Here is a 26,866-nt window from a genome sequence, read left to right on the forward strand (position 1 = left end):
TCAGCTCGCTCCCACTATCTCTACGGACACATGCTCTCCGCCTTTCGGGACTAGCCACGGCCCCCAGGGCCAGCGTCCTCCGGCTGGGTTTCACAGGCTCAGCTGGCCCTGGCCCCTCCTGCTCGTTCCCCGTCCTCTCACGGCTCCTAGTCTCGTCGGTGACTTTCCAGTTGCCCTGGATCTCAGAATATACTCGTCCACCCCCTCGGCATCCCACTACCCTGAGTCCCACCGTGTGTCCTTTGTAAGTCTCTTGTGGCTGTGGCTGGGTGTCCAAGTTGTCCGTGCTTGGGATTCTGCAGAAGGGACAGGACAGCAGTAGCCCAGGGCCGGGTGTGACTTCACCCTCCTTCTTCGGGACCTGGCCTGGTCTGGACTGCGACCTGCACCAGAGACCGGGACATGTGCCAAGGGCTGGGGATGGCCCTTCCAAGAAAATGGCACTTCAGACTCTGCCTTGCTCAGGCTCTTGGGCCTTCCGGTCCCTGTGCACATCCCAGCTGTCTGACATCTGGTTTCGGCACTCCCAGCGTCACCCCTTTCCCACCTCATCTCCACAAGGGCAGCTCCTGTGTCCAGGACCTCTTTGGGGGCTGGGAGGCGCTGCAGAAGGCCCCGTTCTCTCTCAGGATGGTGAGGCTGGGGGAGGAGGAAGGCTAAGGTGGTGATTCCAGGCCCTTGCTTAAGATGAATCCCAAACGTGATTTGGGGAAAAATCTGAGAAAAATGGCCCCCTGAGCTTTGAGCCAAGGTTAAGGATGGGGAAACTCTCAACCCTCCCGCCCAGGGAGAGGTGCAGGCCGGCCAGCTAGACGGAGAGCCAATGGCCTGTGTTAGTGTGAAGCTCCAAAGGCAGGGGGAATGCGTCCTGTCCTGCCCCAGCCATAAGGTGTACGGGAGAGCTGCTGTTGGGGCAGGGCTGGGGGCTTGTGTGGGGTCTTGGCTCTGGGGCAGAAGAGAACTACCCAGGCACTGACCACTCTGCTCCCAGTATTCCTTCCCTGCTGTCCTCCTCTGCCCTACCTCTTTAGTAATCCAGCCCCTAAGAATATACACGATGGGTGGATTGAAGATACATTGACCTCCAAATCAGATTTGGGAAAAGGTAGTGTGAGGCTCTCTTCCCCTGATCTCTTGGGAAGAAAATAAAGCTTCCCCTTCCGTGAGTCTTATCCCAGGTCCAGGAAATCCAATGTTGGTGAAGGCCATCACTCTCCTGCTTGCCCTTAAATCTCCCACTCCTTGTTCAGGGCTCTTTTGGTGTGCAGGGACTGCCTCCTCCAGAAATTCCGGAGACCCCCCCCCCCCCAGCCTCCATCATTTTAATTGCTTTCCTCAGCTGCTTGGTGGCAACCGGGGCTTAGGGATAGAGGTCCCGGTTTTGTCGGAATGTCATTCCCAAGAAACCCCTCCTCCTTAGCCACTTCCTCATCCTGCCAAAATGCCTGGAAGTGTTGGGACCCAAGTTCAGGGTGAGGTGATGGACCCCAGTGAGAGGAGAGGAAGAGTATCTGGAGCAGGTTTCCTGGAGAAGCGCCGGGGCCGAGCCTTCCTACCGGTGGCTGAGCAGCTGGTTTGCAACCTGATCGACTTGGGTTCTGGGCAGGGGCTCGGCTAGCAGGTGGGATAGTGGGTCAGAGCACCCTGGCCAGAAGGAGTGATGGAGCGATGCCAGGGCTTGGAGGTGCCAGGGCTTGGAGCCTTCTGCTGTTTTTCAGTAGAGAAGAGGTCCACCCGTGGTGGGGCCGAGGGGGCTCCCCAGGTGTGGGCACGGCAGTCAGCTGCTCTGATTCTCCCTCATTGTTCCTGGCCCTCGCTGCCCAGCAGGCTGCTGCGAACGGAGCTGGAGGCGTTCTTGAGCAGCAAATGAGTTGGATGGAGAGAAAAGGCCCCTATCCCTGGGTAATGGATATTAGGATTATGGAGAAACCCCAGTTTCCTAAGATTGGTGGAGTTGGGGACCACCAGGCCCTCTGTCTGCATCCGGGCACTTTTGATGGACTGGCCAAGTGGGAGATTCAGCCCCAGCTTTTCCTCCACAACTTCACCCCGTCATGGTTGGCCATGTACCTGGGTCTATTCAGGGCATCCTGGGGAGTATTGCAGGGAGGTGACGGACAAGAGAATTCGTGATACAGTGATGGAAGGCTGTTATCCTGGTGTCTCCCTTGCCTCACAGTCAGTGTAGTTTTGGAGAGTCGCCAGTGCCCCGAACCCCCCTCACCAGCCTCCTGTATCTTGTCGGTTCCCTTCTCAGTACTGTACCGGCTCAGTGCATCAGGAATGGGTGTGCGGGTGTGGATGAGTGTGAGTGTGGGTGTGTACGTATCAATAAACAGCCTGGTTTTAAGACAACCTACACATGGCTCTGGTCTTTTTTTTTTTTTAAACTTAGAGCTCAGCTGACCTGTCCAGCTTCCTCCACAGTCCTCTGGGAAGTAAACATCCGAGTTTTAAAGACATAAAGTCCGGAACCTTCTGTTTACTTACCTAACTATGGGATTGCTAGAAAGGCTGATGTTTAGGTTGCTTGTGCCAAGGGAATTAGGAAAAGGAGTGAGGAGCCCTGATGCTGGGCTTGATTTCTTCCTCTTCTTCCTCTCTACTCACCTGGTCCAGCTCCGCCCTCCTCCTGGCCTTTCACAAGGCTCCCAGGGCCACTGCCCCTCCACGGCCCCTGCTCAGATCACCCCTCGGCTCACGCTGCAGCAGCCCCCTCTGCCTGTCAATCAGAGGCCCACCCCCTCCATGTAGCGTGACGGGCTGCCTGTGACTTGGCTCTGGCGCCCCCTCACTCACCAGTCTGAGTCCACCAAACTCAGAAACGTCGGTCCCTCAGCCCCATCACCAGAAGGCAACACGAGTGCCTCTCGCCTTCCCTTTGCAGCAACGAACCTTCCAGACCCACTTGGAGCATCACCTGGGAGGCATGACCAGGCCCTCCCCAGCCGAATTAGATAAGCAACGACCCTTTGCTCCCTGGCACTCTGCACCCCACCATGCTAGGCAGCCTTTCTCCTCGTCCGTTCCCACAGGGGGCTGTGAGGAAGGCCCTTGGGTCTGTCTTATTGATCTTCGGGTCCCTAGATGGACACACTCGAGTGAATAAATGAATCAACCTTATCTCAGAGGGTTTTTAGGAGGATTATTATTAAGGTAAAATTTATTGGGAACTATTATGTGCCAGATACCGTTTAAGCATGCTCAATGTATTAGCTCATTTAATCCTCACAGCCCTGAGATGTGTTATCTTGGCTGTTTTGCAGAACAGGAAATTGTAAGGCTCAGACCACACAGCTGGTGAGAGACAGATGTAGGTTCCCAAGCTAAGTCTTCTGACTGCAGTGCTTGTCCTTTTACTACAATATGTATGTTAGAACTTCTGACCCAACGCCAGGACTGCCTACCAAATGTTACTTGCTTCTCTCTCTCTCTCTTTTATTTGCTTCTGTTTTAAGTGAGCTCAAGCCTCTGCCCCTTGGCCCCCCTGCCCCAGCTCCCTTTCCCAAACCCACACTCATGTGGCACTTGGCTTCTGTGGACTACGTTTCTTCTGCTCACCTAAATTGTGGATTCCTTGAGAGCAGCATAATACACCAAATCCTTTCCAGGGCTACCACTGTCCCAAACACTGATGGCACAGGGTGGCAGGGTCCATGGGCACAGGTGACAGGATGGGAGCAAGACAAGGCAACCTGTGACCCAGGAAGGGCACACAGAGGAGGGAAGGTGCTGGCCTAGTGCCTGCAAGCCTCTGGGGGTCCCTTCCCACCCACTCCACGGAGGTAGAATTGACCAGCCGTGGTGACCAGCTAGCTACAGGATGAGATCTGAAAGAATCCAGAAAAACTTTTTTTTTGGATTGAAAACTGTTTCCCAGTGTTGCCATCCACTGGGATGGGGAATGTGGAAGGAGCGAGCGTACGTGGAAATGTGAGTTTAGTTATAGACATGCTGAACTTGAGATGAGACCCCAACATCATGTTTCTGTTAGCGTTTGTAGAAAAGAAAGAAGATTCTAGATTTCTTTTCTAGAGCACTTTCCTTTGCCTCCCTTAGGAATGTTCCAGGCAGAGTGAGAGGCAGAGTCTGTGTCTGGTGGTTGCCTGTGGCTGGGAGGAGAGGCAAAGCCAGAATTGCCATGGGGTGGAGATTTGGGGTTCCCACCCAGGCCTGGCCTATGGGTCCTTAGCCAAGACCCCAGCCAAACCTGGAACCTTCAGTCCTTCTTGAGCTTTGGTGCACCACCGGGCACCTCAGCTCCAGCCTGGAGCCCAGAAGCCAGGAAGTCAGACAAGTCCAAGGGATGTGACATGTTGGTGATAGGGTTCTATCCATGCAACAGACGCCTGATTTGAGGGGGCTCCTCTCCTCTCACCTTCCATTGTCCCCCCTCCACCTCCTTCTCCAGGTGTTCCTACCAGCTACTATACCGGCATCACTGAAATCGTTTTCCAGCTGACCAGATAGATGACCTTGAGAAGTTGGATACCTAAGCAACCAATGGTACTTGAAGCAACAAATAGTACTGGAAGCAGTCTGCAGTTCACGCTAATTAGCTAAACACTCTAAGAAGTTCCTATTTACACACTGACAACTGGGATGCCAATTCCCAGTAATTCTTATCTTTACGTTCTAGAGGACGTAAAGTCCATTATTAGGTAACATTTGATTAACCCGGTTTGATTTATTGCAGGTACTTCCACTGGCGACCGGATTTAAGCTAATTTCCCTAAAGAACTACCACTCATTATTCATTAATTGGAGTCTTATCTGTAATTTAATTGTGAAGGCTAAGCATTTATTTTAGGAAAGGCTCAGTGCTTTGATGACAGTCGTTTATTCTGTGCAAATAATGGGTGAGGTTGGGCTTCCATTTGGCAAAGTTTGCTGTTCACACCTTTGAGATCCCAGCAGCTTGTCGCTCTGGTGGGAAGCTTAAGGACTTAAAGACCAAAGAAAAAATAGGTAGACAATGGCCACCCCTGACAATGATCAGGAACAGTTGACCCTGATGGCCATTACTGAGGACTGTTCATTCTAACCAGGTTAGGAATATGAACCTCAGTTTCCAATTGACGTGATGAGTGAAGAAGAATAAACTTAGAAAATATGTCAGCCACTCCAGAGCCTATCAGCTGTGTAGTAGAGACGAGTACGCTTGTCCTTTACTGCCCCTAGCTCCCCAGTGAGAAGCAGGGCAACTGAAGGTGGTGGGATTGTATCCACCTAGGAGCTTGGGAGGCACCAGGGACAGAGGAAATGAACTTGAGGGGAGCAGACCCCCCCCCTTTGAATGTGTAGTTTAGTGTTTTTAGTGGATAGTAAGGGAGTGAATGTAGACTTGAGAGCCAAGGTGTTGCACCCAGGCTTGTGGGGATCTCCTCATCTCCAAGGGCAGTGAGTCAGGGGGAGCTAAGAGTCATGCAAATGACATAGGTATTCCTCTCCGGCCCTTCCAAGAAGGTGAGACTGTAAACACAGGGACACAGACTCAAGAAGAAAACCCCACAGATAGGGCAGATGAAGCCAGTCTGTGACTCCCAATAGGCCTAACCCTGACTGGTTGTTGGAGACAAATAGGCCCCGGGGCGGGGGGGCTGCTCCCTTCTGCACCCTTACCTTGGTCTGTGAGCCTACTCTGGGGCTTCCTCCTTCTCTTCCTTAGGCAGAGTTTCTGGGAGTGGGGAGTTGACAGCCCTCTTCAGGAGCAAGTCTGGAGGGCAGATATGGGAGAGATGGTCCCGCTAAGCCCAGAGCAAGTGCAGAATGGGTCCCAGAGCCTGGAAGGTTAAACTGGGCGAAGTCCCAAACAGGGGCCCGGAAGAATTGGGTGGGGGCTAGAATGTATCACGCTCCGAATCCCCAGACTTCTGTAATGATTCTGAAACTTATAATTTGTAAGAAATCAGACAAATTCAGCCTAAAGCAGTTGGAGTTAATAAAATTTTTAGTAGATGTTCATGGTCCATTCAAATTCTAGCTCCTGCTATCTCCCCAGCTAGTCCTTATGTAATTTATGTCCAGAATCTTCTCAATTTTCCACCCACCTTCTCCCTTCAGCCAGTAGTTGGAAGATACAGCATCCCATGAAGAGAACCCCAGCTTCTCTTCCTTTGATTGTTCTTTGTGAGGCCCTCCCTCTGCCCCCAGCAGAACTGCCTTCATCCTCTGAACTGTGGGCAGGGGGCCAGGATCCCCTTCAGCCTGGAGAGATGGAAGGGTGTGGCGAGGGGGACATGCTGGTTGGCCTGCAGGGAATGGACAGTGTCTGACCTCAATCACGCTGATTTATTCACCTCCCACTTTCCTGCAGGGCCCCTGGTAATGTCACACCAGAGGAGAGGCAGGGATTAGGGAGGGGAAACCCACAAATTCCCACTCTACAACCCCGCCTGCTGGTGGTGGGATGAGTGCTGGCCAGAGAGCATGTTCATTAGTTGGAAGGGACTGGACCTCTTGGGATTTAAGACGGAGCACATAGACTGTTGCAGTGCCCATGAGTAAGGAAGCGTGCCACAGAATGCTGGCCAGGCTTTCCTCTGGATCTCGAGGTGTTTGTGGATCTGGTCTTCACCCAGCCGGTGGACCACACCCAGCTTCCTTCATGGTGGTAAAAAGAGCAGGGTTCCCAGCACCTGGTGACCACCAGCAAGATAGCTGCTCAGCTATCTTTTGGAGCTGCTTTTGGAACCCTACCAGGTCCAGTCCTTAGGAGGCACCTGAGGGGGTTGTCTGCACCACCGAGGGGGAGGGGCAGGAGCGGCGGCCACCCCCTCCCTCCACATCATCACAGACGCTCTTCTAGCACCCAGTCTTTATTCATTTTTTAAAAAAGAAATCCAAATAAGTTAGCAAAAAAAAAAAAAAAATTACAAAACAATGTCAAAACCACACAATGCTTAGTTAAGAAAAGAAACTACCCCGAGAGCCCCTGCCCCCCTCCCTGCCTATCCCTGGCAACTTGTGCACAGGAGACCTTGGTCAGATGGCGGCTTTACAAACAACACAAAACATAAAACCACTGGAAGGTTCCCAGGATTCACTGCAAAAGCTTGGCCCCCCAGGGACTTGGGAACAGAGGATTGTTCCTCTCCCTTTCTTCTCCCTCGATTCAGGGCAGGCCCAGCCCAGCCGCTGGCATCGGGAAGAGACAAGAACAGGAGATGTACACAGCCCGTCCTGCTCAGGACACTGTCTTCAGCTCTCAGACTGTTTCTCTTGAGGGGGTGGAATTGGCTGCATTATGAACAAAGGGAAGCTCCTGAGTTTGCCCCCCTGACGGGGCCCACGCGAGGGGCACTCTGGTCCCCTGCTTTATCTCCCTGGAAACAGGATGCTCCTTGCTGTAAGGAGTCAGCTAAATGAGAGCATCCATTCCCTCTCTGGGTGGCGAGTTAACCTTATATGGAGGAGGAAGGGGCTAGTCTGGCATTTGGCAGCCCCAGGGCTGGCTTTCTGGCATCAGGACAGCCTGGCTTAGGAAGCCCGTGCTGCCGAGGTGGTGGCATCTGTGGCCAGTGTGGGGGTCCCACGGACACCCGGCCTGGCAGACGGTCTCAGTTAGGTATGGTTTCATCTGGAAAGGCCACAGAGACATCTTCCACTGTGATGCTGTCCACAATGGAGGTGAGAGAGTGCAGGTTGTGAGCATCCGTAGGGTCAGCTGTGAGCAGGTGATCTGTAAGGAGAAGGGGGGAGGATGTTACCTGGGTGACGAAGGGGGTCTCAAGACCCAGGACAGGGAGTGAGCTCTTTGGGGCTGGCACAGGTTTTCCCAGACAGATAGGTGAACAAAACTCAAGAATCCTACTCCCCAGCCCATGCCTTTCCCAGTGCCATGCGTGTGTGCACTGAACGCGTGTGCCTCCTCTCCGAACTCCCCTAGTTGGGTTAGAATTTGAAAGCAGCTACTCCGAGGTGGAGCCAGGATGGCATATCCTGGAGACTGGAACTGCCCTTTGCTGGCCCAGTCGTGCTGCACTGACTCAGCAATTCCCAGGGACCCCTGGGGCAGAGACATTCTCCTCTCCATGGAGAAGGTCAGGCCCCAGGCACGGGCTGGGGAGCTGTAGGAGGCCTAGACTGATCCTTAGCTGGTCAAGGTCTCGAGGAGGCATAGGGCCTTGCGGCCCACCATTTGGGGCCCTGGGTTCAGCAGTTCCCTGGAGAGACCAAAGGAAGAGGGCTGGAGCAGAAGTAAGGTAAAAGGAGACAACTGGGCCTAGAGACAGGCTGATGGGGTTGAGCCAAAGTTCTGAGGGTGAGGGTCTCACTTACCCCCTGTGTTGGGGCCAAACTCCAGTGTGCTGCCCCACTCTGGACTGCAGGAGGCGCTGTGGGAGCTGCATTCACTGGGCACCTGCAAGACAGGGTGAAGGCCCAAGGTCAGAGCACAGGCCATTTTTGGTGGTGTCTCTCTGTCCAGTTCCAATGAGCAAAAGCTCCCATTGTGGGGTTGGAGGGTGGCATGTAAGCTGCAGCCCTCCAGCCCAGGGCACCCCCAGCCTCAGGATCTTCACAATCAGCAACTTTCATGCCCCCGCCTGGCCACAGGAGCCCCTGCTTCCAGGCCTTTCCTGTCCTCCATCCTGGGTGGTGATTCTGTCCTGGTAGGACACCCAGGATAAAGGGGTCCCTGGTTTTCCTGACCCTAGGATAAGGGTGGAGGATAAGGGTGAAGGAAGCAAGTGCAGGCTGGCTGGGGCTCTGGGAGAGACACTGGGTAGGTGTTCTCTCTGCTCAGCCACATACACAGGATGGTGTGGGGTGGGGGCTACAAAGCGGCACTTGGCCACTTTCAGGCCCCATCCCCAGGCGCTGGGATTAATTCTCACTCCCACCCAGGCTGACTCTGGACTTGCTTTTGGATCCCTCCTTCGGTCCTCTGCCACCCCCCTCCACATCTGCTTCTCCCCACTGCCTTTAGCTTGGCCTGAAAGGACAAAGGGACACCGGAGGTCAACTGGACAGCCCAGCTCTGACAAAGGAGGGGGTCCTGTGGCCCCTGTAAGATCCCACCTGCCACCTACTCCAACTCTCTGACCGAGCCCCACACAGGGGTCCCCAGGCCGTCCAGGTGCCTCCTGTGCCCCTCCCCCTGGGGCACCTGGGTGGGACAGCCACTTACCCCTGGCTGGGGCCCGCCCCCGCCTCGGTAGCGGAGGTCCCGCTCTTCCTGGTTGAGGGAGCTGAGCAGGGCCTGCAGGCGCTCGATGTACTGGATGGCGCTGCGCAGGATCTCCACCTTGGGCAGCCGCTGGTTGGGGTTGAGCAGGGTGCTCCTCTTCAGGGCCTCGAAGGCCTCATTCACCTTCTTGAGCCTGCGCTTCTCCCTCAGTGTGGCCGCACGCCGCCGGTCCACTGACACCGACTTCCTCTTACACACCTTGCACGCCCACGGCAGGCACTGGCCCAGGCAGTGCTCGGGGGTCCCCAGCCCCTTGTCCTCGAGGGGCCCTCGGGCCTCGGGGCTCAGGCTGAGCTCAGTCCGCTCGTAGCCTGGCGGCTCGAAGGCCTGGAGGTGGACGGGCAGGTAGTTCTCCCCGTCATAGAAGTGGGGTTCCTGGTAGAAGTAGGGGGATGTCTCATAGAGCTCCATGGGGTCGGAAAAGCCTTGTTCCTGCCACTGGCCCCCAAGCTCCTGCAGCCCCTCACGCCAACTGCTGGGTGCCATTTAAACCCTCCCTGCTGGCATGGAACCAGAGATAAATATAGCCAATGCCGCAGAAACCTGAGCCCCCCCTAAGCTGTTGCTGCACATCAAGACGTTTACAGTGGATTAGATGTGATTCCCTTCCCTCTCCCCCCAGCCCCCCCCCCCCCAGCCTGCCTGCCCCAGCCTGGGCTGGCTCCTGTGCACGGGGAGGGAGGCCGTCGGTGTAATTTGATTAGTTTTCATTTCTCAGCAGCCCCCGTGGGGCAGGGGAGGTGGGGGAGGACACACATTCTCCTCTCATCTGCTCCTTTCAATTACTCCTAGCCAGGCGGCCTGCCTGCTTTCCCCTTGCTAGTCCCAAAGAAGTGGGGGGGGGGAGCCGAGGGGAGGGAAAAAGGAAGGGCAGGGTTCAGGCTGGAAGGGGACTGAAGAAGTCAATGTGTCCATCCCCCTGCCTCCTGACAGCACTTAACCAGCATCCATCCATCAGAAGCATGAGACCACTTCAAATTCGGGGCGTGTTTGGGGGCTCAATGTCCAGGGTGAGAAGGAACATGGACTTCTGGGTTTCCAAAGCAGCCTGGACATCTTAGGTCTCATAGGTCTCCTGTAACGGGGGAAATTGAGGCAAGAAGAATTTTTTGGTCCTTTTGGCAGGGGTCAGAAGTTTTCCCTTTGACACAGCTGGTCAGGGGCAGAGCAAGAATGAGGACTTACAGGCTACCCCTCGCCACCTTCCCCGCAGGAGCAAGGTCAGGATCTATTAAATCCTCTGTCTCCTTCCTCTCTCCCTCTGGATCATTTATCCATCCTTCTGTGTTGCCTCTTCAACTCTGTTTACTGTCCCATCTGGGCACCCAGCTCTTCCTGGCTGCTTACTGTGGGTGGGGTGGGAGGGAGAGAAAGCAGAGCCCTCCAGACTCACTTTGAATCTCGCCTCTCCTTGACCACCTGGTGTGGTGGTTCTGCATCTTCTCGTCTAAGCAATCAGTTTTACACGTAGCATGTAGGTCTCAAATGTCGGTGGGAGGAAGGACTACTACATCTTCAGGCTTCTCAGTCCATGGTCACCTCTCAGCAGAGGGTTTGGGGTCTGAGAGGACCAATGCTCCCAAGACTGTGGGCTGGCCTGAGAGACCAGCAGTGAACAAGCTCAGCCCTAGGGCTGAAGAGTTACAGGGATGCCCCAGGCAGGGTCTCTGCCCTCAAGGACCTGACCATTAGTAGACCCCAGTGGTCACCTAGTTCCCCCCAACCCATGATGCCTGAATCCCCTTCACGGGTGGCCACTGCCCAGCTGCTGCTGACCTCACAGGGCAGCCCGTTCCACTGATGTGCAGCTCTGGCCACAGGGAGGCCTTCTGGATTTTGGACTGTGATGTGCTCCCCAAAAATCCTTTGGTCCCGTTTTTTCTCTAGGGTCCTGTGGATTAAGTCTAATCCCTCCTCCACTTGACATTTGAGATTGATGTTGTAAGTTCCAACCGGTGGCAATAAGAGGAGGAGGAATGGTGCTGGGGACTCAGAGAGGACTTCTCAGGGGTGGTGAGACCCATATGGAGCTTGAAGGAGCCAGCTTTCTTGCCGCTCATGGTTTATGGTGAGGAGCCGGGAAAGTGCTGGTGTCTGTTTGGGGTAGGGACCAGAGATGAGGAGGGGTCGCAGCTGGGCAATAAAAAAAACCCAAGCATGTTGAGGGAAGCAGTGAGGTCTTCATTGGGTTCTTGGCCTTCCCAATGTGGCAGCAGGGGGGGCTCTGGTTTCTCAACTCTGCTTTGACCCTGCTTTGACCAGCTGGGCTGAAGAAGAAGTGCTATTTCTAACACACATCCCGCCAAGCAAAGAGAAAAGAAAAACCTTGCCTCGGTTTACACCCTAGTCCTATGAGCCCTGAGGAAAGAAGTGATGTGGAAGTTACTATGGAAACCGAAAAATTGCATCGTTTGGTCCTTTTGGGATACAATCTGTCTTGCCCCTAAACAGGTGTTCACATCCTCTAAAAATGGAAGCAGGAAAGCTGGGCTTGTTCTGATTTCCAGGATCTTACTATCTAGTTGGCGAGCATGGACGCCGAAATGTGAATGTTAAACTGTAATGTAAGAGAGAGCTATTTTAATTCAGCAGGAAACATGGGGGCCGTGATCGATTGCAAATGAGTGGGCTCATCAACCCAGCATTTTGGGAGTTTATAGAAAGTCAAAATCACCAAAGTCTGGTCTCCGGGGAAGGCTTGAGGAGGAGGAGAGTGCTGGGCTGGCTCCTGGAGAACAGGTGGGATTTAGATGAGAAGAGAGGAGGGGAAGGTGGCTCTGGGCAGAGGGTTTGCACAGCTCTCGGGCTTCCGGTAAGTAGGCGATTCGACAAGTCTGTAAAGATGGGAGGAGGCCCAGCTGGACATGGGTGGACTCGAAAGCTGAGGCCATAGAAAACCATAGCAGTGATCCAGGAGTGAGGTGCTGAAGGTTCGAGCAACCCACTCAGAGGCGGGAGGATGGATTCCGCCAGGAGAGCGAGTGTGTTTCAGCTGGCAGAGGGCGTGCGTGCGCCTGTGTGCGAGAGGACCATGGTCTTTGTAGTAATGAAAGAGCACCTGGCACATGGAAACACCCGATAAATATCGGTCCCTTTCCTTGCTTTGTCCTCTCCACTCCTGGCCTGTATCCCAGGCTATTGCCCTGGCTGTCACCGCCTCCAGGGGACCAGAAGAGCAGGAGTGGGGGAGGGAGAACCTGGCCCTACCCCAGGTGTGTATCTATTTATTCACTCACTCTTTCAATCAAGAAACATGTGTTTCACACCTTGTGCTGGGTGTTGGGGTCACCGATGTGAATAAGAGGTGGTCTTTCTGCCTGCAGCATAGTCACAGTTGAGTAAGGAAGAGGAGTACACGAAGTTATCTAACGAAGGTAGGCAGTGTTAGCTGGTAAAAAGTGCCATGCTATAATCCAGAGAAAGAATTTACTAACTACGCCCCTTCTTCGGCTGAACCCATTTTCCTAGGGGCCCACTCTGCGTCAGTCCCCGGGGCTGGGGCCGGACCTGGGTGAGAGCAGGAAATAGGCTCAGTACCTACTCTCTGGTGGAGGTGTGAGTTTAACCTTGTGTGTGTGATGTTCGTCTCTAACCAAGGGTGAGGGCAGAGTTGGAAGGTTAGGGTGATCTTCTGTGTCTGGGTTTCAATGAAGCCCTGTCTGTAGATGTGTTTGTGTATGTCTGTCCATGTAAGTGGCCTGAGGACCATGTCAGGGCCTAGCTGTGGGGCACAGACCCTCCTAGGACTGAGAAGATAGAGTGGCCCAGGCATCTCTGACCTCAGAACCCTGATGGGGGAATTGGTCCTCTACCCACCTTGTTCCTCTTTCATAGCTGAGCTGTGGAGCAGCCGCATCTAGGGGCTTGGCCTTCCTCCCCTGCACACTCGTCCACCCCATGCAGGCTGCCCTCTGATGGATGGGAACACATTGGTGCCAAGCACAGAACAGCCTTTGTGCTCGGCCACCAGTGGTGATCCATCAGCTCTAACCTGACAGCAGGGCGTCGGGCCTTAATCCCCACCCCTGCTGGCTTGGGCACACAGGGCCCCCTGCCCCAACTGTAGCCTCCTCCAGCCGTCCTGCTCCTTCCAGAGGAAGCCCTTATCCCTGGCTGGGGCTCCAGGGCCAAGCTGTTTGTGCCCCCACCCTGTCTGTCTCAACTCAATTCTGTCTATTTGCATGCTGTGCTGATCTCATTTGCATGGTAGTAGTTGGGTTTCAGAATGCCCAGAAATCCCCTTCACCTGCCTCTCGGGTCCTTCCTTCCCCCTCTGCTACACACCCAGCCCTACTCTCTGACTTCCGGTCCCTGCTGACCTGACAGGTGGGCTCACCTGGGCTGCCATGTTGCTTGGCCAACATCAAAGCGAGTTTCCCATTCTGGAGTCTCAAGTGCCTGGCAATAGAGAAGCAAAAAGGAGAAGAGTCTGGAAAGGGTGGGGGCTTCTGGCTTCTCCAAACAGGCCCCACTTTTTGTTTTCTTAGTCTGCGTCTCTGGGTGTTATGGATGAGAATTAGGTGGGGGTTGGTGGCAGGAATGTGTGTACATTTCTAGGACCTAGATGCATGAATGTGGCACACCAAACAGCTTGATTATTTGGGGAGCAGTAACCTCACAGCAGGGTGAGAACCCATCACAGAATCATAGAATGTCAGAGCTAGGAGGTAGCCTAAGGATTAGCTAGTCCACCTTCTTTCTTCTACACACTGGGAAACTGAGGCCCAGAGGCGGGATGTGACTTGCCCAAGGGTGCACAGAGCACCAGTATCAGAAGTGTGAAGGGTTTTGGCTCTTGGACTGCCTGATTTGAGGCCTGGAGGCTGAATCCAGCTGTCTCCTTTCCCTCCCTGAGGCTGACAGGTGAGAAACATGCTTCACGTGAGTACATGCCTTCCAGGTGGGAGACAGTGAGGGAACTGGAGGTGTTCTAGGCTTCGAATGGAGAGTCCAGGAGACGTGGAGAGTTGAAGACAGGAAAAGGGGGTGAGACACTGGGCTGGGGAGACCGAGGGAAGCCTGGGGGTTTGAGACAGGAGGAGAGGTCTAGAGGCAGATGGGAGCCCCAACTGAGAGGTGAGGAGCAGGGGGGCCCTAGGCCTCCGGAGGCCACACATTGTTTCCATTGAGGACTGAGCATCAGATAACCACTGGGAAATCCGTCCCTGCCTGGAATCTGGAGCTCAGAGCCAGGCTCATTCATCAAGAATCTCTGGCCTTGGGGTGGGGGAAGGTATGGGCCTGGAGGCGGAAGGGAATGGGTCCCAGGGAGTGGGGGTCATGGGGGTGGTGATTGTTGGACACAAAGCACAGAGCTAGGTTTAAAAATAACCAGACCAGGTTTCAGCAGAGTGTGTGACCGTGTGAACCTGAGGGCCTTTGGAAAAATGGGTGAGGATTTCTTATGAGTATTCCATGTTCCTATGTGAGCTGGGCCTTCAGCTCTGGATTAAGACAAAGACTGTGAGGAAGTTAAGGGCAAGTGGAAGAAGAAACCCTGCATAAGGGTCAGGGCACAATGCTGTCATTTCTCCTCTCTGGTTCCCAGTTTCCCCATTTGTAAATCAAGATGCTGATCTGAATGATCCAAATGATCCTTTGAGAGGTTAACATTCTTTTTCTGACTCAGCATGTGGGTCTGGAGGAAGTGCTCATAGGGTCAGAGTAGGACTGTTTGGAGAGTTGTTTGAACTGGGCCTGGCCCTAGAGAATGGACTTGTAGGATCAGAGAGGGTAGGTTTCCTTGGATTTTTTGTCCTTTTCCCATCTCCACTTCTGCTCCCATACTCAGTCTCACTGAAAAGCAACCAGATGGTTCTCTGGACTCATTTCAGTCTCCCTAGAACTGGCTGGCATATATTTGTCATACTTGCCCTCAGACTTAGCCCCCCACCTAGCCCCCTTCCTTTCTAGTAACCACCCCCCCCCCCCCGCTTCTGCCTTCTCTGTGGATTCAGAAGCCTTCTGCCCTCCCTGTGGGTTCAGAAGCTGCCCCACCCCCTTCCACTCCATGGACAGCTTCTATTTCTGCCTCTTTGACAAGTTGTGACATATTTGGGAGCAGCTGCTGCCTGGGTGGAGATGCCTTTGCTTTTCTCCTGGCTCTGTCTTCTCCTCCCCAATACCTCTCCCAACAGCCACCCCTTCCCAGAATGTGCTGGCAGACCCTCCCTGCATTCCCCTCTGTGGAACTCAGACATCCAGCTTTTTCTCCGTTTCTACAGGAGTGGCCCAGGCTCTAGACTGATACAAAGGGAGCCTTCTGCGATAGAAAGTCAGGTGGCTGGGTGTGGGGGATAAGATCTCTTCTGCCAAGCCCCAATCTGTGTGGTTTGAAGCCCAAGTCGCTCTGGGCTTTATTTTTCTATCTTTAAGATGTGGGTGATGAATAATGTCTTCCCTGGCAACAGCAGGTAGTTTTGCCACCTGTTAACTGTAGGAACTTGGGAACTCTCCCTGTGCTATTAATCCCTTTACTCTTGTCTTCTCTAAAGATTTTATTTCAATGTGACCCACAGAGAAAAATCAGTCAATTGAAATGGATTCAGAAATGATAGGGAAGATAGAGGGGCACCTGGGTGGCTCAGTCAGTGGAGTGTCTGACTCTTGATTTTGGCTCAGGTCATGATCTCAGAGTCGTGGGATGGAGCCCTCGCGTTGGGCTCCTCGCTCAGCGGGGAGTCTGCTTGAAGATTCTCTCCCTCTGCCCCTCCCCCTGTGTGCATATGTGTGCTCTCTCTCTCTCAAATAAGTAAATCGATCTTTTTTCTTTTTTTTACAGAAATGATAGGGAGGATAGAATTAGCAGGTAGGGCCATTAAAAGAGCTATTATAAATATGCTCAGTATGTTTAAGGATTTAAAGAAAAACATGAACATAATGAAGAGAGAATTAGAAGATACAAAAAGGAATTACAGTTTCACTGGATAGGATTATAGATTAGTCTGCTTTTGTTGCCTAACAAAATACCATAGACAGAATGGAAAGCAGAAATTTATTTCTCACAGTTCTAGAGGCTGGAAGTTTGAGATCAGGGTGCCAACATGGTTGGGTTCTGGTGAGAGCTCTCTTCCTGGTTTACAAAAGGCTGCCTTCTTGCTGTGTACTCACATGGCCTTTCTTCAGTGCACGTGTGTATATATAGAGAGAGATCAAGCTCTCTGGTGTTTCTTCTTGGAAGGGTTGCTAATCCCATCAGACAAGGCTCTCACCTTGATGACCTAATTACCTCTACAAAGCCCTGTCTCCAAATACCATCACACTGGGGGCAAGGGCTTCAACATATGAATATTGGGGAGAACACAAACATTCAGTACATTATATATTAATAGCAGATTAGATGTTGCAGAAAAAAGTTCACTGAATCTGAATACAAAGCAATAGAAATATCCAAAATGAAACACAGAGAAAAATAATATATAAAAAAAGTTTCACTGACCCATGGGACAATATCAAGGAGACTAACATACAGGTAATTGAAGTACCAGAAAGGGGCAGAAAAATGTTGGAAGAAATAATGGCTCTAAATTTTCCAAATTTGATGAAAACTATAAACTCATAAATCTAAATCATTTATCCCCAAAAGGATAAACACAAAGAAAACCGCACCATGGCACGTCATAATCAAATTTCCAAAAACTGGTGGTAAAGAGAAAATTTTAAAAGCAGTCAGGAAAAAGAGGCCCACTATATATAGGAGAATCAATATTGATTTATCATCAGATACTATGAAGGCCAGAAGACAATAGAACAGCATCTTTAAAGTGCTAAATGAAAAGAAAAGCCTTCCATATCCAATAAAAATATCTTTCAAGAATGAAAGTGAAGTAAAGACTTTTTCAGACAGAGAATAGCTGGCAGAATTTATCACCAGGAGATAGTTACTATAATAAATGTTAAAGGGAGTTCTTTAGGCAGAAGGAAAATGATACAAGATGGAAACTTGAATCTGCAGAAAGGAGTGAGGAGCATCAGAAGTGCTGAGCATGTGGGTCATATGAAAAGAATTAAACTCCACCCCCAAGAAATTTAAAAATTTCTTTAAAAGATAGTTGCCTATTTAAGGCGAAAATAGTAACCTTGTGCTGTAGGGTATATAATATAAGAATAGAATGTATGAGATCAATAGCACAGAGAATGGGAGGTGGGAAATAGAATTATACTGTTATAAGGTTTCTACATTATATGTGAAGAAGTATAGTATTATTTGAGGGTAGAGTGTGAGAAGTTAAAGATGCATATTGTTAACACTAGAGGAACTTCTAAAAAATAAAATGTAGACCTACAGCTAATAAGCCAATACTAGAGTTAAATGGGAATATTAAAAAAATATTCTGTTAATCTACAAGAAGACAGGAAAAGAGACAAAGAGGAACAGACAGCAGATGGGACAAATTGAAAACAATTTGCAAGATGGTAGATTTACCCCCAACTATATCTATAACTGCATTAAATGTAAATAGTACAACTGGATAAAAAGCAATATCCAACTACAGGCTGTCTACAAGAAATTAACTTAACATGTAAAGACAGATAGGTTGAGAGTAAAATGATGGAAAAACACATACCATGCAAACACTAATCAAGAAGTATTGGGGTGCCTGGTTGTCTCAGTCGGTGGATCGTGTGACTCTTGATCTCGGGGTTGTGAGTTTGAGCCCCATGTTAAGGTGTAAAGATTACTTAAAATAAAAAATCTTAAAAAAAAGAAAAAGAAGGGTGGAGTGGCTGTATTTGTATCCAGAAAAAGTAGATTTCAGAACAAGAAATATTACCAGGGATAAAGAGAGACAGTACATGATAAAGGGGTCAGTTCATCAATAAGACATATTAATTTTTGAATGTCTGTGCACCTAATAATAGACCTTCAAAATAGATGAAGCAAAAAACGATAAAACTACAAAGGAAAACTAGATAAATCCAAAATTTTAGTTAGAAATTTCATTTTTGAAAAATTTTTATTTTTTAAGTACGCCCCATGCCCAGCGTGGAGCCCAACATGGGGCTCAAACTTACAGCCCTGAGATCAAGACCTGAGCCGAAATCAAGAGTTGGATGGTTAACTGACTGAACCACCCAAGCACCCTCGTTAGAGATTTCAAAGATCCTTTTTCAGTAATTCACAGAACAAGTAGGTAAAATTAATATGGAAATAGAAGACTTCACTCATTCCATTGATTTGCTAACTGATGTTTGTAACAAGTGGCACATGGAACACTGACCAAGGTAGATCATATGCTGGGCCACTGAAAGTCTCAGTAGATTTAAAAATACCATAGTAAAGAGCATGTGCTCTGACCGCAATTCAATTAAATTGGAAGCCAGTAACAGAAATTTCTAGAAAATCCCCCCAGATATTTGGAAGTTAAACTTTTAAATAACCCATGGATCATTACTTACTGATCCCTTTCTGTCATGCCCTGTGCTAAGTGCTAGGTAAACTGTGTCTCACTTAATCCTCACAATAATCCCCACAAAATAATTACTATTATCACCATTTTGCAGATGAGGATCCGGAGCCCAGAGAGGGTGGGCAGCTGGTAAATTATAAAGCCAGGACCAGAAACTCAGATCCGTCTCATGCCAAAGCCCAGCTCACAATCAGTTATGTTTTCAACAGTCAACTCGTTAGAGCATTTGAGATGGACACCCCAAATAGCACTGTGCTGGGAGAGCCCTGTTGGGCCTGGGGTGGGGGTGCGTGGCTGTGCTGTTCACAGGTTGCTTGCCTCCTCTCAGCTCCCCATCCCCGGTCTCACCCCCAGGCTTGGTGCTCAAGAACCTTCCGTGTGGAAAGTTTCACATTGCATGTTCCCTTGTGCTCTTGCCCACCCAAATTCGGCTCCCCTGCCCCCAGCCAGCTCTCTCCATGGCAACCTCACTGGCCTTTTGCAGGTGCTCCACCCAAACTCTTTCCAAGTGCTCCTGGTCTTCCTCTTCCAGGGGTCCTACTTCTACTGCCCCCCTCCTGGTGCCCCCTTCCTGGCGCCCCCATCCTGGCTCCCCCATCCTGATCTCAGTGGGCCTGCTCTCTGCTTCAGGCCTTTCTGGAACTTTATCCCCGGGCACTCAGTTCCAAGCAAGACCTGAGACACTATGCTCCTCGGACAGCCTTCTCAGACCAGACCCACTGTCGCCAGTCGCCTGGAATCCACGGTGATCAGAGTATCCCCAGACTGTCCAGCACTGCTCAGTGGCTTGCTTTTTCTTGGTCTTTTACTTAGGAGACCTTGAGCCAGACTGCCTGGCTTGTAATCCTGGCATTGTCACTTTTGAGCTTTGTGACCTTATATAAGTGACTTGACCTCTCTGTGCCTCTACTTTGGAATTCTTTTAATAAGGATAAAAATAGGACCTGTCTCATGGAATTGTTGTATAGATTAAATGGGTTCATATTTATAAAGTGCTTGGCACTTAGTGTCTACTCAGTTAATTTAGGTCCGTTATTATTACTGAGCCTGCCTTCGGTCCTTGTCTCCTCCATCAGACTGGGAGCTCCCTGAGAGCAGCAGTAGTGTTTTTTTCTATCACTCTATCATCCTGGGAGCCCTCTGGGGAGAGGGGCTGCATCTTCCCTAATGAGCCGGGGGCTCCCCGAGGGCACAAAATGTGTCTCTACCATTAGACAGGGACTGTGTCTGTGTCCTCAGGCTCTGAATGTCCCTCTTTGCTTGCCCCTCTGTTCTCAGGACAGGGACGTGAATGCGGCAGGCCCAGGGGAGCCCCCAGGAGGTGAGGATATTGCAGGGAGGGGCCCTGTTGAGGGAGCCACGTAGACAGATTCCTACCCAGGGCAGGGTGGCCCCCAGAGAGAGTTGGGCGGCTCTTGGAATGACGTCACAAGGCAGCCTCCAAGGGTTACTTCTGTCCTCAGGAAGGGACCAGCCAGGAATTATCCCAAAACCTTCTGTCCATGTCCACCACTGAGGTCATCAGCCCTCGGCACAACCTTATTCCTTTCTCTCCATCGGAAGATGGGAAATGTGGCTGGCATGGGGTAAAGAACAGCCCGAGATGCCATTGTATCCTGCGCTGCCGCTTGCTAGTTGTGTGGCCTTTTATTCATTTACTATCTTGGAGGCTTACTTTCACAGACAAAATGCTAATTAGAAAACCTGTTTCTCCGGGCATATCATATACTCAGTAAATGTTTGTTGAATGAATGAATGAATGAGTGTTTGTTTCCTTTCTTTTGGGGGCAAGGGTTAGGGAGTGGTGCAACCAGCCAGGCTTCTGGTAAGTTGAATTCTAGCATCTGCGGGCTGAACAGGTCATTGAGATGACATTTAGTCCATTCCCAGCCTTTAATCCATCCCAGGCACACACTTATATAAGCTCCCAAAATGGAACCCTTGGGAATGCATTCCCATGCTTTGGCCATGAGAAAATCCCTTCTAACATCACTTCACCCCCTCCCTACCCCACCCTTAAGGGCACATCATAGGCGTGTCTTGTCATGGACTCTTTTCTGTAGCTGGGATGAGGAATGTGGTGTACCTCCCTGAGTTGAGAGTCAGGACATCTGTATTCTACTCCTAGCTCTGCAGCTAACTCCTATGTGGCCTTGAGAAATGGAAGCTAGTATTTGCTGAGTCTCTACTGTGCGCTGGACACAGTGCTAAGTGGTCTATGTACGTTACCTCCCTCATTTCTCACAAGTATGTGGAGTGAAGACAGAGTCCCTGTTTTACTAAGGGAAACCTGAGGCTCAGAGAGGTTAAGGAACCTGCATCAAATCACACAGCTTATAAATGAGGAGTTCCTGTCTCTGACTCCATAGTTTCTTTCCATGGTGCTAGGCTGACTTCTCTAGGGGCCTCCGTGTCCTGATCTGTAAAACAAGGGGATTGGATTCAGTGTTCCGGAAGGTCCCTCCCAGCTTTGGCATTTTGTCACCCCCTGCTCAAGACCTCTGGAAGGTTCTTAGGAAATTGGTACTTAGCTTCCTGGCTTGGCTTCCCTGCCCTTCCCCGACCTTCTCTTTTGTTTGTCTGTCCCTGGGCCCTCCTCACAATCCTCTTCAGTAAGTTGGTGTGAGACAAGAAACCAAATGTTTCCCTGTAGTTGGGGCAGATCCATCTGCTGCGTTCCCCGAATAGCGGGCTGTGGGAACACTGCGTTCTGCCCTCCGGCCCTAGTGCCTGGAGTGTTTTCCCTGAGCAATACTGCCTGTTTGCATTCCCCTCTCTGTGGGGGCTTGGGCCAGCCCAAGGCAGGACCCATTTGCTTTTCTGCGACTGAAAGCAGATGGCCTCCTGGTGGTAGGGGTGGGGTTGAGTGGACTTGCTTCCCAGGCCCAGGGATTTTTCCTCTGTAGGCTGTTTTCATTCCTAAAGTGCCAAGCCTTGCACCCTCAGACCACTGATGGAGTTCACTAACTCGCATGCTCCATGCCCTCACTCCATCTTGGCTCCCCTGCAGTGGACATAGAGCCCTGACTTCGGATTTTTAGCCATGGCTTCTCTCAGCCTATGGTTTGCTTTTCTGCATTTATAGATAGGCAAGTTGAGGCCTTGGGAGGTGGGTCAGGAGCTCGGGCTGGGACAGGAACTCATGCACCCACCCTTCCCCAACTGGGCTGGACTCCCCACCCCTGTCTTTCAATAGGGCTGCTTTCCCAACACTGTGTCTGGCTTCCCAAGTCTCCAGTTGCCTATTTCTCATCTTTCTTGGCTGGAACCAGATTTTTAAAAGAGACTGTTTCCTTTGTTGGCTAATGAGCTCTCACACTTCCTGGTCCAGGGGTGAGGAGCAATGTTTTCTTAGAATCCCAAACCCAGAGGCAGCTGCCTTCTCCATCTCATGTTGCCTGGTTGGCATTGGCTGGTCAGGGGAAGCACCCTGGGTCCAGAGCAGGATTGACTCAGGGGGACAATGTGACTGTCATTCCTAGGTCATCATCAACAACTACCTCACCATTTAGGACTTTCCTGTTTACCAGGCACTGTGATAAATGCTTTATACACACAAACTATTTGGTCCCTACAATAATTCTATGAAGTAAGTATTATTACGTCAATTTTCAGACTGGGAGTCATGGTTAAGAAATTTGTTAACGGGGGCGCCTGGGTGGCTCAGTCATTAAGCGTCTGCTTTTGGCTCAGGTCATGATCCCAGGGTCCTGGGATCGAGCCCCACATCGGGCTCCCTCCTCTGCGGGAAGCCTGCTTCTCCCTCTCCCACTCCTCCTGCTTGTGTTCCCTCTCTCGCTGTGTCTCTCTCTGTCAAATAAATAAATAAAATCTTAAAAAAAAAAAAAGAAATTGTTAACAGTACTAATAGAAGGTGGAGGCAAGAATAGAACCCAACCTGGCAAACTCCAAAGTTGGTGGACAGTCTCCTCCATGAATGTCTCCTATCTCAGGCTCCAGCCTTAGGCGACCTTGGTGAGCAACTCTTCTTTACAGTGGGTAAACAGTAGGTATTCAGCAAGTGCACGGGTAGATGTTCACTACATACTTACTGATTAGCTGAGCTAAACAGCTAAACAGTGGAGTCCTCGTCATCAAAGCAAGTCCCTTCTTTGGCACAGAATGAGAGTCCGGGTCATTTTTCCTTCTCTGGGCTGACCTGAATGTCATTCTCTGTGAACTGGGGTGAATTCCTGGCTCTTTGGGTGCTGGTGGTGCCCACTGGGAAAAGTGAAAATGTCATGCAGAGGGGCATAGAACTGTAGACAGGTTGAGGCAGGAGGCTGGACACCTCGACCTTCCGAAGGGCTGTTGCAGCAACGGTGAACTGCATCGAGCTGCCTGGGGATTTGCTTATTCTGAGACAGACAGCCTCGCTCCTAGAGTCATGAATTTAGGAACATTCCGTCTACCTGTTGGCGGGCACGCCTGGCCCCAGTGCCTGTAGCCCTGGGAGTGGGTGTTGGCATGATCAGTGATGCTCATTGTGCCTTATTCCCTGCCATGTGGAGCTGATGGAGACAAGCCTCCTGACTTGTCTTCCTTTTGCTTTGCTCTTGCTGGCTGTCCTTGCCAGGGCTGGTTCTTGGCTGGGGGGGTGGGTAGCCAAAAACTTGACTTCTGACCTCTGACAACCCCAAGCCTCCCCCTCCCCCACACTTGCTAACTCCAGTGAAACCAGAGCTGCATAGATGATCAGAGCTGGGAAGAATCTTAGACCAACTGTCTCGTTTTAAAGAGGAAAAACTGAGAGGTAGAGAGGAGGAAGTGACTTGCCTAAGGTGACAGATGGTAGAGTGGGGTAAGCCATATTGGACTTTAGCAGCCTGCCTGCCTTGTCTTTGAGAGCCAGGAAATAGTCATTTAATATACATGTAATGTCTTCTATGTATGATCACACTGCCTCCCGCTGAGTGATCACCTGGGTGTACACACACACCACGCACGCATGCGTGTACACACACGTTGTCCAGAGCCTCCCTTCGGTACTGCCAGCTCACTGTCCCCGTCTACCCCATCAAAGTTCCTGGGCCAGATTTCTGCCCCTTGGGATCTTGCCCCTTTAGGTGGCTACGGGCTGATGTGACAGTGGAAGATATCTAGACCCTTGACCTCTCCTCCTTCCCACACAAGCCGGGGCACCAGGCAGAGAGCTTCATCGCTTAGAGTAATGAGGCCTTCGGTTGGTTACTTACCCTCACCAACCCTCAGCTTTCTCATTCGGAAAATGGGCATAATAATACACTTAGCTTGGCGCCTGGCGCCCAGTCGGCTAATAATGTGTTAGTTCCCATGTATTATTATTAGTGGGACCATTATTCCTGAAAGCAGTTCTCTGGGGGATTTCTCACCTAGCTGAGAGATGGGGCTGGGGTTCCAGAAACTTTCCATGATGGGTTCCCCTCCCCCGCCCCACCAAACACACACACACACACACACACACACACACACACACACACAAGACTAGCATTCTAGGAGTCCTTAGGGAGGTTTCAGTCCCTACCCTGGCCCCATTCATTGTCAAACAAGCCCGTGGCATTTCACGGATCTCAGCTCTGCCTGTTGCGAGTTATAAATAACCCCTGGCCATCTGTTCTATGAAACCCCAATACTGAGCCCAAAAGCAGAAGCTTCCTAGATCCCTGTCTCCATCCTTACCCATCTTCTTCTGTTTCTGGCAGGACTTTTATTTTCTCTGCTTTAGAATTTAAAGCTCTTCCCAAGCCTGTGTGTGAATTCTCCATCATTGCAGATGTCGAGGAACTCTCTGGGGAATGGTTCTTTTGGAAGGAAATGCCCATTTAAAGAATCGCCCATGGCCGGGCAGGGTCAGCGGCTACACGGCGGCTGGAAGGTGCACAGAAAACCTGCCGGGCCTATGAGGCAGATGCCCCCCTACAGCAGAGGGGCTCAGAAGCAGTGGCTCTTGGAGTCCCCAGAGCTAAGCAAACCCTCAACCTTGTGGGGGTGATGAGGTGAGAATCCCTGGGCCCTTCCTTTGTTCTCATTCCTGCCCCCTAAAAACACATAGGAGTCCTGTGTGCCCCGGCCCCTCTCAACCTGCAATAATTAGCTAGGTATAATAAATATTAGCTAAATATAACAACTGGCTAATCTGGGTGGCTATATGCTATGGACTGACTGTTTTTGTCCCACCCCCACCCCTCCAAATTCAGATGTTGAAGCCCTAACACCTCGTGTGATGGTATTTGGAGATGGAGTCTTAGGGTCGGAAGAGGTCATGGGGGTGGGGCCCTCATAATGGGATTAGTGCCCTTTTAAGTAGAGACAGCAGAGAGCTTGCCCTCTCTCCATATGTACTCACTGAGGAAAGGCCATGGGAGCAGAGCCAGAAGGAGGCTGTCTGCCAGCCAGGAAGGAGGCCCTCACCAGAACCTGACCATGCTGGCACCCTGACCTTGGACTCCCAGCCTCCAGAACACTGAGAAAATAAATTTCTGTTGTTTGAGCCACTCTGTCTGTGGTATTTTATCATGGCAGCCTGAGCTGACTGACACACTATATAAACATATTGGTCAGGACACTTCCTTTTCTCAGGAAGAGCATTTCAACAGGGCCTTCCTGGAGACAGCATCAGTGACTGTGGTCTGCTTCTTAGCTGAGACCTGGGCGAGCGGCAGCCATGTTTCTTCCACCACAAGCCAATTGATCAGAAATCCATATGGATGTGAGATACAGAAAGTGTTAAATGTATCACATTTTACTAAATAGAAAGTAATATTTATAAGTTACAATGTATAACAATAAAAATTCAACAAACACTCACAGTCTGGCTGTTTGAAGGAACAGCCCATGGCAGTATTGCCTTTGAATGCCTCCCTAATCTTACCCATTCCCTCCTTGAGCTGAGGTAACCCTCATCATTAATTCTGTGCTTACAATTTCCTTGCTTTTCTAGGGCGCCTGGGTGGCTCAGTCGGTGAAGCGTCTGCCTTCGGCTCAGGTCATGATCCCAGGGTCCTGGGATCGAGCCCCACGTCGGGCTCCCTGCTCAGCGGGAAGCCTGTTTCTCCCTCTCCCACTCCCCCCTGCTTGTGTTCCCTCTCTCGCTGTCTCTCTCTCTCTGTCAAGTAAATAAACAAAATCTTAAAAAAAAAATTTCCTTGCTTTTCTTTACAGTTTTATCACATTTCTATCCCAAAATGAGACATGGCTTGATTTCATATGTTTTTGAATATTTTATCATTGGAATCAAAGTACACATCTTCTCTTGAGACTGGCTTCTTTCGTCGGTGTTGTGTTGTGTTGCTATTCACTTTTTCTTTCATTATAGTGCAGGATTCCATTGCGTGAATATACCACAACTTATTTCTCAATTCTATTGCTGATGGAAAGGATGGATTTTTTTTTTTTCCCAGTTTGGGAGTTCTGGGAGCTACACTGCAACAGATGTTCTTCTCCACAGAAGAGCTGCTCTAGGGTGTATACAAAGCGGTGGAATTGAATTGTTGCCTCACAGAGTAAATACGTCTTAACTTTGTTAGATAACGTAAAACCTGTTTTCTAAGGTGACTGCACCAATTTACACTTCCACTAATAGTGATATCGTCAAACTTAAAAATTTTGTTTGTTTATTGGGAGGGATTAAAATGGTATCTCTTGGAGTGCCTGTGTGGCTCAGTCTGTTAACCGTCTGCCTTCTGCTCAGGTCATGATCCTAGGGTCCCGGGATTGGCCCCGCTCAGCAGAGTCTGCTTATCCCTCTCCCTCTGCCCCTCCATCCACCCCCACCCCGTTTGTGCTCTCTCTCTCTCTCAAATAAATAAATAAAATCTTTAAAAATAAAACAAAGTGGCATCTCTTGTGGTTAAAATTTGCATATCCCTGATGACTAGTAAAGTTGAATATTTTTTCAGATATTTATCAGCCATTCATATTTCTTCATTTGTGAAATTCCTGTTTAAGTACTTTGCCCATTTTTCTATTAGATTGTTTATCATTTTCTTATTGATTGTAGGAGTTCCTCATATTCTTTCTTTCTTTCTTTCTTTTTTAAAGTGGGCCCCATGCCCATCACAGAGCCCAGCGTGGGGCTTGAACTCACAACCCTGAGATCGAGACATGAGCTGAATTCAAGAGTCAGACACTGAACTGACTGAGCCACGCAGGCGCCCCTCATATTCTTGATAGTAGTCACTTGTCAGAGAGAAGTATGACAAATATCCTCTCTCACTCTGGTTTCCTTTTTCACTCTTAAGCTGTCTTTTTGCTTCTTTTCCTTTAGAGTTAAGGATTTTTGTTCCTG

At 50.5% G+C, this 26,866-nt stretch overlaps 2 protein-coding genes across 11 annotated transcripts in view; one reads left to right on the plus strand and one right to left on the minus strand.

Annotated features, from left to right (window-relative positions):
* Positions 1–25,709, plus strand: part of PPFIA4 (PPFI scaffold protein A4) — a 72,749-nt gene extending 47,040 nt beyond the window's left edge. For 8 of the 10 annotated variants that reach the window (XM_036079572.2, XM_036079576.2, XM_036079577.2 and 5 more), the window contains one exon: positions 5–2,359. Coding sequence is in view for 3 of the 10 variants with exons in the window: in XM_036079576.2 (XP_035935469.1) it covers positions 5–54 (50 nt within the window). In the remaining 7 variants the exon portion in view is untranslated. Of the gene's footprint in view, positions 1–4; positions 2,360–24,281; positions 24,576–25,519 lie in introns of those variants that run through there. The other 2 variants (XR_013449926.1, XR_013449925.1) reach the window with 2 other exon arrangements.
* Positions 7,356–9,601, minus strand: MYOG (myogenin). Its single transcript, XM_036079597.2, has 3 exons — positions 9,131–9,601; positions 8,281–8,362; positions 7,356–7,681 (listed from the first exon to the last, which is right to left on the minus strand). The coding sequence occupies exons 1-3, from the start codon at positions 9,599–9,601 to the stop codon at positions 7,560–7,562; spliced, it is 675 nt and encodes a 224-aa protein (XP_035935490.2). The 3' UTR covers positions 7,356–7,559.
* Positions 25,710–26,866: the final 1,157 nt, after the last annotated feature.

Source organism: Halichoerus grypus, chromosome 7 (assembly GCF_964656455.1).
Source record: "Halichoerus grypus chromosome 7, mHalGry1.hap1.1, whole genome shotgun sequence".
Taxonomy (NCBI): domain Eukaryota; kingdom Metazoa; phylum Chordata; class Mammalia; order Carnivora; family Phocidae; genus Halichoerus; species Halichoerus grypus.